At 36.3% G+C, this 14079-nt stretch overlaps 1 protein-coding gene across 3 annotated transcripts in view; it reads right to left on the bottom strand.

The window, feature by feature from the left end:
* Positions 1–14079, bottom strand: part of EDRF1 (erythroid differentiation regulatory factor 1) — a 55023-nt gene that overhangs the window by 20120 nt on the left and 20824 nt on the right. For 2 of the 3 annotated variants that reach the window (XR_005211838.1, XM_037804338.1), the window contains exons 13-21: positions 12178–12438; positions 9991–10062; positions 9555–9705; positions 7239–7427; positions 6722–6922; positions 4920–5138; positions 2962–3185; positions 1483–1641; positions 1157–1306 (exon numbers count right to left, since the gene is read on the bottom strand). Coding sequence is in view for 2 of the 3 variants with exons in the window: in XM_037804338.1 (XP_037660266.1) it covers positions 1157–1306; positions 1483–1641; positions 2962–3185; positions 4920–5138; positions 6722–6922; positions 7239–7427; positions 9555–9705; positions 9991–10062; positions 12178–12438 (1626 nt within the window). In the remaining variant the exon portion in view is untranslated. The remainder of the gene's footprint in view (positions 1–1156; positions 1307–1482; positions 1642–2961; positions 3186–4919; positions 5139–6721; positions 6923–7238; positions 7428–9554; positions 9706–9990; positions 10063–12177; positions 12439–14079) is intronic. The other variant, XM_037804339.1, reaches the window with a different exon arrangement.

Raw genomic sequence — 14079 nt, forward strand, 5'->3', positions numbered from 1 at the left:
GTCTTGGCACCCCTGAACTTGCTTTAGCTCTGAGGATATTAGAAATTAGACCATCTGGGGAAACTTGAATTTTGGTTTGGGGGGAGGGTGTGGCGCTCCTATGGCAAGAAGAAAAAAGCCAAGAGCCAGCTCAAAGTAGAATATAATCCTCTCCAGATTAAGCCAGACTTCAAAGGACAATACTCTCAGAGTAAGGGCAACCCAGAAGTAAACCCACGCTCACAGACTACCAGATAAGTTATCTTCGTACTGAGTTAAGAAAGAGAGAATGTAAGCACAAGATTCCTGGCAGAAGCAAAGCAACCTCTCTGAAGGAAGGCATCTTCATCCTAGACCTCAAATAATTCTTAGAAATACAAGTACTTGAGCACTAGGATTCATGTGCAAGATTGTTCATAGTAGAATACTTGGAAAAGCCTCAAACTGTAATAAACCAAAAGTTCATTCATCACAGAATGGATAAATAAATTTTGATATATTCATTTAATGAACATTAGTCAGCTTACAAAATGTACAGCTACATGGGAGCATCTCAAAAAACATGAAGTTAAGTGAAAGAAAGTAAGCCACAGAAGAATACATACAGTGTGATTCCTTCTAGAAGGCTCAAAAACAGGTAAAACGTAAGCATACTGTTTAAGTGGTAAACTCAAAAAGGCATGGACACAACAGAAAACTCAGGACAGAATTCACCTCTAGGTAGTAGGGAGGGAGACAGGATACTCTAACACTCTCCCCTTCCCTAACTTCATGGTGAAGGACACAGGGGTTTAAACTGTACATGTATTTCACATGTATTTCCTATGTGCTTTTTTTAATAAGCATACTCTATTTCCCAATAAAAATTAATTTAAAAAGACAGAAGATGGGTACTTCAAAATTTTCATAGAAACATTAATATAAAACATAAATGCATTTTAAAAAATCTATCTAATACATCCAGGAAAATATATACATTTGCAAACTAAGATACAATCAACTATAACAATTTATAGAAAAAAATTAAATGGCATAGGTGAGGGGAACCTATACTCCACGTTTTTCTAGGGGAACTAATGAGAATAGGTGGTATTTAAAATATATATTGAAATGTAAGCAACTCACTGAGAACACTTTTAAACTGACTTGATATTGAACTTAAACTGGAATCCCATACCTGATTCCTCAGACAACTGTGGTACATTGAAGCCAGCCTATGATGGACGGTGGCGGCCCGGTACTGACAGAGTGGCTGTCGGGCAGTCACTGAATCAATGTCACAGTATTTCAGGGACTTCATCATAGCCTCACTAACTTCTTTTTCAATCTATTTTTTTTTAAGGGGGAGAAAAAAAATAAAATAAAACAAGCCCATAATTTTGACTTATAAGAACATATAAAACATTTAAATACTGCATGTCAAGGAAAGTTGATAACTAATTCTGAATATTTGTTAAACAAATGAATAAATAAGTTTTTTTATAACCCCCAAAATATTATTACCTGCTCCTGAGCCTTTCTAGATAATGGAGCATAATCTTGCTGTAAAGTGGCCATAGTAAAATAAGTAGTGGATAATTCCCAATTCACTGAATCCCAGACAGCAGGGTGTATTTCTCGTGTTCCCAATGACCTCAGAGCTTTCAGGTAGTAATCAACAGCCTGCGAGGAACAAAGTGTAAATTTCTGCCTCAGTCTAAATAGATGCCAATATCTCATGAAAGTAAAGCATACTTCAAAATCACCTAAGATCAGTGATTTAATTTTGTGAGAATTTAAAGGAGAATATTATGAGGAAAGAAAAAAAGTAAATCAATGAAAATATTTTAATGAAAAGTTATTTAAAATGGACTGTGTGCCACCACGTTTCCATCTTAAAGTCACTAAAGAAGCTATTTTTTAGTGTTTTCTGACTCAAGGTGATGCCTGAGGATGCATTTTGTTTTTCCTTTCTAAATGAAAATTAGTTTACACAACTGCTATTTAATTTTTTTAAAAAAAGAAGAAATAACTTCTTCCACCCCATCACCCCTGAGCTCAAATACATGGTCATTATATTTAAGGAAACATCACAATTAACTCCATCACCCACCAATTTCTAGATTTCTGGTGTATATTTTCCATTCTTTTTTCTAAGTACATATAAAACTTAAAAATTAATTTTTTAAACTTACTATGCCATGAACATTCTTCACCAATGTAATTTAAATAGCCTCAAAGTATGCAATTAAATGAGTGCTCTCATTTTTTTTGTACCATCTCCAACACTGGATATTATCATTTGCCAAAAAAAAAAAAAAAAAAAAAATTGGCAACATAAAATAAATTCAATTTCAGAATTTCACATAAAAATATTAATTTTGAAATTTTTTTCCCTGCACATATATTAGCCATTTACTTTTTTTACATATATGAATTTTCTGTTCAGGTTATTTGGCCATTTTCTATGGGATAGTTTATTTTCAATGATTTGTAACTGTTCTTTATATATTAAGGGTGTAATCCCTGATCTGTCATATATGTTGTATTTTCCCTAGATTGTGATTTGCTTTTCAATTTTGTTTTATGATGTATATTTTAAAAACTTTTTTTTACATGCAGTTCAATCTATACATTTTTATTTCATTGTTTCTGCTTATGGTGCTGGGCCAGGAAAGCTCCCTCATTCCATCCTGGGACCATCTGTATTTCCTTCAGGTACCTGTACAGTTTCACTTTCCCCAGGTCACTCTTCATCTGCTTGACATCCACTTTGGTTGCACCAACACAACACCTCTCTCCCCTACCAATTCCATATGTCATCTTCATAATAAATTCTTACTATTCTCAGACCAGTTTCTAAGTGTTTGATTTTAACGATTCGTCTATTCCTGTGCCTTCACCACTATTTTAGTTTTATAATATTTTGATGGAGTAACAGCAAAGTGTAAATGACAATTACGTGTGAATGGATGAACTCCAACATACATGCAAATGTGTTACCTTATTATAATACAAGCCTTCTTCTGGTGAAAATTCACGTTTAAATTCATCACCTGCACCACAATGTGCCTGTGCACAAATTCGCATGAGTCTTCCTGTATTACATAACAAAAGGGCAGCGTTTGTAGCATCTTCAATTGACTCAAAGTTGTGAATTCCCTTTTCAAAACATGAAAAGCTTTTCTTCCACAACTGCTGCTCTGCAGCAGACACACTTCTGCTCACTTCCCCAAAACAAAAACAAAACAATTCTGTAAGTGTGTAGCAGTGTAAATCCCAATCTCTCTTGAGGCAGTCAGATGGCAATGACAGCAAGTGCATGGAGAGCAAGCCACCTGGATCAACCGCAGTACACTGCTCTCATCACATTCAAGTGTAGCCCTCCTCCATGTTAACTGACTGATATTGAAGCAAGCAAATAAAAACAGCCGAGCAAAGCATTATTTTGTAAATATTAACAGGTGCCATCCCCATGGAGTGTTTAGGTTACAATCTGTGTTTTATCCAATTCTCCTAGGTTTTTGATGACCACCGCTCATCCTTCACCAATTCTTCCTCCTCCAGATCCCCTTAGATGCAGAAGTTCACCCTCTAGCAGTGAACTCTTTGAGGGCAACGTTTGTATCCCCAGTACCAGGCACAGTTTGTAGGTCAATAGGAACTCAAATATTTGTTCAGTTTACCCGCTGTCCTCAGTTCTATCACAGCCTTCTTTTCCTTTCTCATGCTATGATCGGTCTTTATATTTCCATCCATTCTCAACTATCACCACTATGTAAACAGGTCCCAATCTATGTCCCTCTAGCCCTAAGAGCTCCAAGCACACATTTCTAATTGACTACTATATTAGACCTTTTTTACACAGAAGGCCCATAGGTATCTCAAACTCCAAATGGGCCCAAATCTTCACCCTCTGCTTGACTTACACAAAATCACTCACTACTCCTCTAAACATCCACTGGGTCCCACTTCTCTGCTCCTTCCAATGCTACCTAATTAGTCTGAAAAGCCCATCATGCACTGCCCTGCCCAAACTACACCTCTTCCCAAGAGCCTTCCAAGGGCCCCACAACCACGGTAAACATCTCCCTCCTCCATACTTCTACAGTATGCGTGTGTACTTTAGTACAGCTTCCCAACTAGAAGGAAGACCATGCTTTGCCAGCCACATATCTAGCATATAGCCTGGCACATGTCTGGCTGTCCACTTCACTTCTGAAGTAAGTTGAATGGAGTGAAGGATAAACGTGGGAATGCGGGGACCCAGAAATGATAAATCCCAAAGGAAAATAATATTTTTTCCTAATTTGGTGCTTGAAAATTTACCCACAAAAAATTCTCTAACAAAGTATGCCTTTATGACATAAAATCAAGTGCCACAAAACGAGCCAAGAGGTCACTCTGGTGGGCACTCTTATGCACACTTTAGACAACCCTTTTTAGGTTCTAAAGAATTGGGGTAGCTGGTGGTGGATACCTGAAACTATCAAACTACAACCCAGAACCCATGAATCTCGAAGACAGTTGTATAAAAATGTAGCTTATGAGGGGTGACAATGGGATTGGGAAAGCCATAAGGACCACACTCCACTTTGTCTAGTTTATGGATGGATGAGTAGAAAAATAGGGGAAGGAAACAGACAGACAAAGGTACCCAGTGTTCTTTTTTACTTCAATTGCTCTTTTTCACTCTAATTATTATTCTTGTTATTTTTGTGTGTGTGCTAATGAAGGTGTCAGGGATTGATTTAGGTGATGAATGTACAACTATGTAATGGTACTGTAAACAATCGAAAGTACGATTTGTTTTGTATGACTGCGTGGTATGTGAATATATCTCAATAAAATGATGATAAAAAAAAAAATCAAGTGCCACATTCTTTACTCAAACTACTATAAAATCAGCACTATTTTTTAATAGAAGAGGCAATAAAGGGGGAATCCAAAGAGATACTCACCTACTCTCTCACTCTGTAATGCAGCAGCCTGATTCATATAAAACACACCAATTTCATTTCTAATGTTACCCATTCTCTTCAATACTTGTTCATAGTGTTCTGGATTCTGGCTTTTTAAGTCACTAAATTGCAAGATTTCATTAGCAGCTTCATAACATTTACAACTAACTGAAAGCTGACTTTCTAAGTCTGTAGACAAATCTGTGGCCCATGCGAAACCTTACAAGAAAAAAGCAAAATCAATGTGAGGCCTGTGAATCCTTATTCCTTAGCATCTAAGTGAATATGATATTTTTAGGACTATACAATAATATCAGAGAAAATGTAAAATAAGCATACTAACATTCAATGAGTACAACTATAAGTTTCATTGTAAAGATCTGTAAATATTTAAGTCTAAACAAGAAAATCAGAGAAAATGCAATATAGTAAAAAAAAAAAGTTATATTCAATGAATACAACTAACTTTTTAAGTTTCACAGTAATGATATCTTAATTTATTTATAATACTCTATTTTCTTGGGACATTAATGTTTGATTAAAAGAAATAATTTCTTGCCTATAAACACCAAACAATTCCCATCAACCGTATTTTAACTTCTTTATTAAGTTACTAACAAGGTATACTTGTTTATTAAACACAGACTTGAATGCTGTCCACTGATACAAGGTGAACAGTTCTTTTTTAATTAATGGAAATATTTCTTGAAATAAAGCACTAATTGCTATACGTAAGTTATATACTTTATGGCTTGCCAGGCTACATTTAAGTCCCAAGGAAGGTGCTACATGAGCCCTCAGACTTCTAACTGCCAGGACAGGGGGACAGGACTAAACAAGCATAGGGACCAAAACTGAAGGTGAAAAAAAGGTAGCACTTCTGCCAATGACACTTAAATATATGAAAGAAGAGCATTCTCATTAAGAAATATTTTAAATGAAACTAATATGATGGGAGTGATAAAAACATACTGAAGATTTTCCCACTGTGTTTATACATATATACATACAAAAAAAATGACTGTTTGAGGAATATAGAAGGGGAGAAGAAGAAAGCGGGCCAAAAAATTAGGAAATAATACATGTCCTAGCTGTTAACTGTCCAAAACATTTGGGGATGGGGGGGGGGGGGGCTGGATAAACAATTTAAGGGAAGGGTATAAACAATTTAGGAGCATAATGAAATAATTTCATGACACATTATAAAAACACCTTCAGAAGACAGATGCTCTATCTCGTTTTCTACCCTGCAATGTGTCTAGGTAACTGTCCTGAGCTAAAAGGGACACTGCTGCTCTAGGTTAAATGATACTATTTCCCAGCTGTAAAATCTGAAAAACCCACAAGAGTGATATATTCAGTAAGACAGCTTGGCTATGAACCCATTTTTAAAAATGATCTCTATCTCAGCTCCCAGGAAATCATTCAGAAAGTAATTCATCCGCTTTCATCAACTATCATTCCTTTTCAAAGGAAAACCTATAGTTTGTTTAGCTGATCAAAAGGGTTAACTAGAAAAACCTCATGAAAAGACAAATGTAAAAAGTCAACACAATTGTCTTCAGAGTTTATTGTATAGTTGGTTCTAGTTGTACAACCAGTAATTATGAAATATTTTCAAAACCATTTTATACACAAATATTCAGGATCATGCTCAATTTTAAAATTTAGAAATGAATAAAATAAAACACAAAAAATATGAAAACAGTGAATATTTTTGCTACTTTTCTGGACATACTCACACATGCATAAACTGGACTGAATAAACCTAATGAGAACAGAAATACGCCTTGCTAGCCTACCTTGACAGCTGGACTCTCTGTGGAGGCTGTGCAATATTTCCTGATCTTCCTTTGTTTGATAATTAAACTCTTCGAGGTGTGCTGCTCTATTATTTGCATTCTGGGCTAGCATTAATTGGATATCACCACAAAGTGTCAAATATTGAGAAAGAAACAGCAGCACTTCAGAAAGCATATTGGTACAGAGACAGCAGTAAGTATCTATTTGGAAAGGGTTGGAAGGAATAAAAACACAAGTGCATTAAAAATGAATAAACTTAGTAAATACGAAGAAACTCTGTTACTAACTGAAAGCTCTGCACCACTGTATCTACTCTAAGTTTATTTTATGTCACATAGCACATATGGCTTCATATATTTCAAAATACAGAGATAAGAAACCATCCAGAGAAGAAAATTAAATACTAGGTAACATACTCAGGATTAGGAAAGTTGTTCTAAAATAAAATTTCACAACAGAGATACGAGTACAATCTGTGATTCCGATACCATCTCAAACATCTTTCGAGTGGCTTACCGTGGCTCTGGAGAGCTAATTTAATGTATCGTAAGGCTCTTCCATATTTCTGAAGACTCATGGCAGCATCAGATAAAACATAATAGGCTTTTGACGATTTGAGAATCAGCTGAAGTTTCATTTTATGTTGCCAAGAACCAGGGATCATTCCAGATTGACTAGAATAATTACCCTTCTGAAGAGAACCCACTGTGACATGGGGGGGAAAAGCAGCACATTTTATTCAAATATTAAGTCTCAATATAAAAAATACTTTCTGGTCACTGATAAAAATACTTAGACTTAGGTATCAGTGCTACAGCAAAACTGGTAAGTACTATTTCACTTAGAAGAAAGGAAGGAAAACTGCAAGTGTTTCAATAGAGTCTTACTTAGAACGTCTGTAGATAGTCTGCTTCTCTGCAGGCATCAACTCTCTCATTCTCTTTCAGGGTCAGTGACGTAACTAAACTCATCACCGACATTTCCCTCCTTTCTCCAGTCTCTGTGTCAGCCTACCAAAAAGTTCACCTTTCTAAACCACAGCTTTCATCAAGGTCAATTTTGTTCTAAAGCATTAAAATGGTTTCTCTCCACTGACATCACATCTAACATCTCAGGCCATTTTGTAAGCTACATGTTTTCTGCCTTATTTCTTACCACTCCACCCATACCACATATCAGCCAAAGTAAGTTACTACTTATTCCCTGCATATCTGCCTGTTTTTTTCTACCTTCTATCTTAATTTACAGTCTCCTCTATCAGGAACACTCTATTTAAAGTCTAGCCCTTTTTTGTATTACCTTTTTCATTCAACAAGTGACCACTTCTGTGCCAAGCTCTGAGCTAATCAGACACATTGACGTGAAGTTATAGGGCCCTGATGATTGGAGGGGGAGAGAGGCTGACAAAATAAACCACAACAAAACACACTAAGTACAATTACAGCGGGGAAAACAAAATGCCACAAAAACATGCCCTCCTCTCTCAGCTCTAAGATTCAACACACGAGTCTTTTGAGACAACAAAAGGCATTTAGCCTCTGCTATGGTTTTATCTGTGCATGTATTCTTTTTCCTCTGCTATGATATATATATAAAACTCTCTGAGGCTGAAGAAACTTAAATACTAGGTAACTGTCCTGAGCTAAAATGAATAAAAACCTGAAGAGTGATTTCTGTGTTTTGGGGCATTGTGAGAAAACTGAAGATGAGTAAGGTGAAGTTCTAGCTCACAATTGTGGTTGTGTGTGTGTTTAACACTTTATAACACAGGTGACTATAATATAAGGCAGGTTCAAAAAGTGCTCACAGCAGAAGGGGTAAGTGAATCAAGTAATTCTGACTGGGGACAGAGGTGAGTTTTAGCACTTAAGCAGGATTTTCAAGAAGCAAGAGATATCAAAAGCCTTGAGATGCCAAAAGCCTTGGCATGGTTCTCCTCACGCATGCAGGTTCCGGCCTGGCACGTGGCAAACACTACACGAATGCTAGGGAAATCAATCTCGCTAACCCCCACCCCCACCACTGTTTCTGTTCATGAAAAGAAGAAAGGTATAAATAGCACTTGGCATTATTTCAAACATACAGGCTTTCAATACATTTTTCTAAACAACTGAAACTAATTAAAGGGGGTAGGAGGTGAAGTTGGAAAAAGAAATAAAACTTAGATTTAAAAAAAAAAAAAACAAACAGAAAAATACAAGCATTTTACTTTGAAGTGCACTTGTTCCTCACGAGGTGATATTCCGGTAGAACAAACTAAGGAACTTATAAATGACTTCCCAGCTTATTCGAAGACCTGGAAGAAATAGCTAACACTTCTAAGGTGCCTATTACATGTACTGTTCTAAGTCCTTTGTACATATTAACCATTTGATCCTTATAACAATCCTTTAAAGGAAGTACTACTTTCTCCATTTTGAAAGAGGGAAAATGAGGCTCAAAAAGAGGGAACACCTTGTCCTAGCAATGCCAAGACTGAAAGTGAGGCAGTCTGGTTCCTGGAGCTGTGATTTGAAGCAATCCACTGCTTTTACTGATGCAGGGATTTCTTAGGAGAACCTTATTAGGCCAAAGAAGTTAGCTCCTCACAGCGGGTAATGGCAAGAATCAGGTTCCTCATGCTCTTATTAGAAATATCTAAGAAGGACTACAATTACCCTGCTTTGTCTTATATTTGAAATGAAAGGGTATTTCCCCTACTTCTCATCCACATATTATCCTTTTTCTAAATTCCTTTCAGTGAATGCCTTAATTGATATAAATCTGCTGTTGATAAAGCACATACACATCACTCTATTGAAAAAGTGTTATTTGCACATCAATTCAACTTACTTTTGTCCAAAAACAAGGCCATCTGCTTCTCCAGACCCTCAGGGGCCTCCCTTGAAGATTCATCTTCATATTTCAAGGGGATTGGGGTATTGGGGTCAGCTGCAGGAAGGTCACTTTCTTTTTTAATGCTGCTATCCACAGATTTTAAACCCTTAAAAAAAGGAAAAATATTTACTACATACTTAACTGAAGGTCAATTGAAAACCAAATATAAGACAGTATCTAGACTACTGAATAAATTTAGCAGAATTTTTATTTTGAAAACAGACTTTAAAAACTAAGTTTGATCTAAAAAATTTGGGAAAAACAAATTTGATTTTCATGCTTAGGGAAAAAAAAATCACAGCAGAGTATAATTCAGAAACCAACAGAGCAAATGCTTTATATATCAAGTGCAAATTATACTGAAGAAGTGGAAGACTAAATTTAAACTTACCTCCAGAACATAGCTAAGTACAAGCCTACAGCGCTCTTCTGTGTCGTGGCAGACTGGAAATGCACAGCTTGGCTTTAGAAACAAACATTTAGAGTTATTAACCTGCTACCAATACAACAAATTCCATAGCTCTCGTCTCCTGGGAATTATGAAAGCTCAACAAACCAATAATTTAGAAACTTAACTTGTATACTCAGCTTAGTGAAGTATCTGATATTCAGGTTAATACACTGTTTTTGTTGCAGATTAAATTGTTACAGACATCAACAAAGAATTTGCTTAAAACATTCTTGCAGTACGTATGTTGCTTTACATACGAAAAATTAAAAAAAAAAACAATTTTGTTTCAATAAAAAAGAATACGAGTAGTACTCTTAGATAAAAGTGTACCTCATCTAACACGTCAGTTCAACTAATTAGCATGGATACTTGGTAACACACAATTAACAATTCTGATTTAGCAATAAGTTAATTATCACCAATGGTCTCATTATGTAATTTATACCCTCAATTAGTAGCAAAACCAGTAAGAACCTCCATCTATTAAGCAACTATTGTGTGTAAAGGCCTCTGACAGGCATTTCACTTCATTGAATCCTGTAAGGTTAGTATTATTATTCTCATTTTACAGAAGAGAAGTAGGCACAGATGTTAAGTACTTTGTTCAAAGACACTGTGAGTGAGTGAGTGAGTGACAGAGCTGGGACTCTGAAGCCTGTGCTGATTCTCAGTATTTCAAAAATTCATCTAACACTGGTATGACAATGCTAACTAAAGACATATTTATATAGAATACTACAACTGCATTTTTTGATTGCTTCAGATCCTGAAGGAAAGTGCTGTCTCTGTAAAAACAAGTGATATGAACATACCACTACAACTTTAATTATCTAATTGCACCATAAATCCAGGGTCTTGGGTTACAAAGCAGTTTCCCAAATACACGTGACTTGTACAATAAAAAATTGTTTATAACCAGAATTTTTTTTACGCCAATCTGGGATTCAAGCTGAAAGTGAACTAAAATTTAGACGGACAGGTAGGGATTTTTTCCTGCAGTCATTTAGTCAAATGTTTACTAAGCATTCCTTGTGTATTCTAGCCAATGGAGATAAAAAAGAGTGTCCATACCTTCGGGGAGCTTACATTCTAGTTAAGGGACACAAATTAATAAATCTCCAGGAAGGAGATAAAAAGAGAGTAATGCAGAGCTGGGGACAGGAAGAAAGTATGCCTTGCTAAAGTGGTCAGGGAAGGTGCTCTCGAGGAGGTGACTGCAGCCAAGACTTAAGGTTTAAGAAAAGGCAGCCAGGCAAAGGGCTCAGCAAAGGTATGTTCCAAGCAGAATCAACAGCAAAAGTAAAGGCCTGAGATGGGAATAGTCTTGATGTGTTTGAGAAACAGAAAAAAAAAAAAACAAGAGTGGCTAGGGTAAATGAGGGGGAAAATGAAGGAAGAGGTCAGAAAAACAGGCAATGTATTAGGGCAAAAGAGAGGTGTCCTCACAAAACCTTACTTGGATATAAAGTTTCCATATGAAAGTTAAACTCAGAGCTTAAGCCAAGAGATTATCTGCAACTACAACTGTGTTTCAGTTCAGAGAACAGCCAGAACTCTTGTGGGGGTGACCTGATCTAATCACAGGGATGCAGGACTGGAAAGTAATTCTAATTCAGAGAACTGAAACAAAACTATACTGTCTGGAGAAAGACTGATGACCGGAGAACAGTCAACACAACCCATATCAACAGGAACCTCAAGGGCAGGAAATTGTCAGGGTCTGTGTTGCCATGACCACAGCTCCTACAGCCCAAGAACCGTGCCTCAGGGCTCTCCATGCTGGATCACAGAGCTGCCACTTCTGCACTCTGGTTCTCTGCTCACCAAGCAACCTGCATAGTACAGGTTCCCAGCAATGGGAAAATCACAAAGAAGTGCCCCAGTGAGAGGACATGACTGTACACTGGATATATTAATTTATCTGTCTGGTTCACACCTGAGCCCACCATTGTAGGTCAGTTACTCTGGGACAATTAAAAAACCAAGTTGAGTATTATTAGACCCTGGGCCATGAAGAATTTATTGAAGTAATGCCAGTTTTTGAGACTCTGCCTGACAAGCTAACTAACTATATCCAATTAGCAGCTGTTTGTTTTACCACTGTTGACATTTTACCAACATGCTTACTCTGATTTGATGAATGGATTTGTACTTTTCTGGTACTGACAGTTCTCCAACAGACTTGATTATAGCGACTGCTTTGTTATCATCCGATGGATCAGAACTGGTGCAATAGGATCCATTTTCATCGCTGTCTGCCATTTCCTCCTCTTCTTCACTATAACTTTCATCAGAGTTCTCATTCAAAGGAGATTCTGAACTTTCCTCTTTTTTAGGTTCATCCAATTGAAAAAGTTCTGAAAGCATGTAATTAGCTGAAGCAATAATCTAATAAAAAGGAAAAAAAAGAAATATGGATAAGTAATTCTCATCAAAATGGAGCACTCTCAAGAGGCATGTATTTTACTACTGTGTTAACAAATTTGGGGAGGAGGTCTGCAAATAAGCTGTTTTCAACATACAGGCTGTCATACATACAGAAATGTTCCTAATTCAAAGTTACAAATACTCTAAGTATGCTCTATAAAAGCCTCATGGACTGAAATGTTTACTTCCTGTAAGTATTCCATCCCCAGCTCTCAAGAAAAGTGGCACGGGTATCTCACTAGAGACAGGCACAAGCTTTTTACACGTAGTGTCTTAACTAACATAGATACAATCTCATACCAAGTAGGATTTTTTACAAATGCATATGAACTAACAGAAGTTTTTCTTTAACAGGCAACTAATATTGACTATACAAGCTATGGTTTGGGTGGAGAGGGCACAGGACCCAAAACACAAGCCAATGAGGGAAAAGTTCATCCTAATGACTCTTAGAATTAGCATTTATATATTACCATTTATCTCATTGTATTATTTACTGAACAACTGTTAATCATGGACACTTAATTTTAACACCATTTTCTAACACTCACATAAACCATTCAAGTTCCAATAAACTACACCACCTCAATCAGCAATTAGATATTGCTTTCTCATTTTTCTTCAAAAATTTTTTCTATAGGTTTGGTTTCTAGGATAGCCTAAATACCCAACTGGATGTGGCTAAATTGAAATTAACTTAGATTTTTCTTTTAAATGCACATACTACATACCTTTTGTAATTTAAATAGGATGCAACTAGCCTAATACAGAGACTCACAGTTGTCAAATTCAGACAACTGAGAGTAAGGGTAGTGTAAAATTGTGGGAAGCATGACTGAGAGATTATTTTAAGAGGTGCTTTTATATCCTAAAGTATGGAATGTGAACCTTATTTATACTAACAAACTGATAAAAAGGTCTATTAATGTCAATGGATCTTCTGAAAGACATTTAAAAAGTTTTTTACCTTCTAATAGTGACAAAGAAAAAATAGCCAACTTGTTAGAATTACATGACTTCTAAATTTATAGAACAGTACTGTCCAATAGAAATGTAATGTAAGTCATATACAAATTTTTTTTAAAATTGTTTTATTTGGGAAAAGTGCTCCCTACAGAAGGGCAGCTGCAAAATACAGAGACCTCTGCAACAATTACTTGTTTTTTCTTAAAGTGAAAGAATGGGTGGGATCTACGGAATCAAAGCAGTAGATGGACAAATCAGGAGCATCCCCAAGCTATTTTCAGGAAATAGAACAACAAAATGCAAAGCTAAAATCTCCGATTAAAGAATTCTTCTAAAGACTTAACTTTAGCTTGTCTTGTGGATGACCACCCTCTCCCCCTTTAGTGGAAAAGTGTGACTTATTACTGCAAACCAATGACTCCACTACAATACCTCAGAAACATAGTTTTGAATCACATCTGTTTACCTGCAAAGCTCAGGGGCAGAAGGAGGAAAATACCCACAAAAACAGACAAAAAACCCGACAACAAAACCCCTCAAATGAGGACAAAGATTTTTCAAAAAGTGCCTGAACTGGAAAGGCTAGGAGATTATAAAACATTAAATACAGCTGTGTATCCGAGACCCAGTTTGTGT

The sequence above is a fragment of the Choloepus didactylus genome, chromosome 15, assembly GCF_015220235.1.
Source record: "Choloepus didactylus isolate mChoDid1 chromosome 15, mChoDid1.pri, whole genome shotgun sequence".
NCBI classification, from domain to species: domain Eukaryota; kingdom Metazoa; phylum Chordata; class Mammalia; order Pilosa; family Megalonychidae; genus Choloepus; species Choloepus didactylus.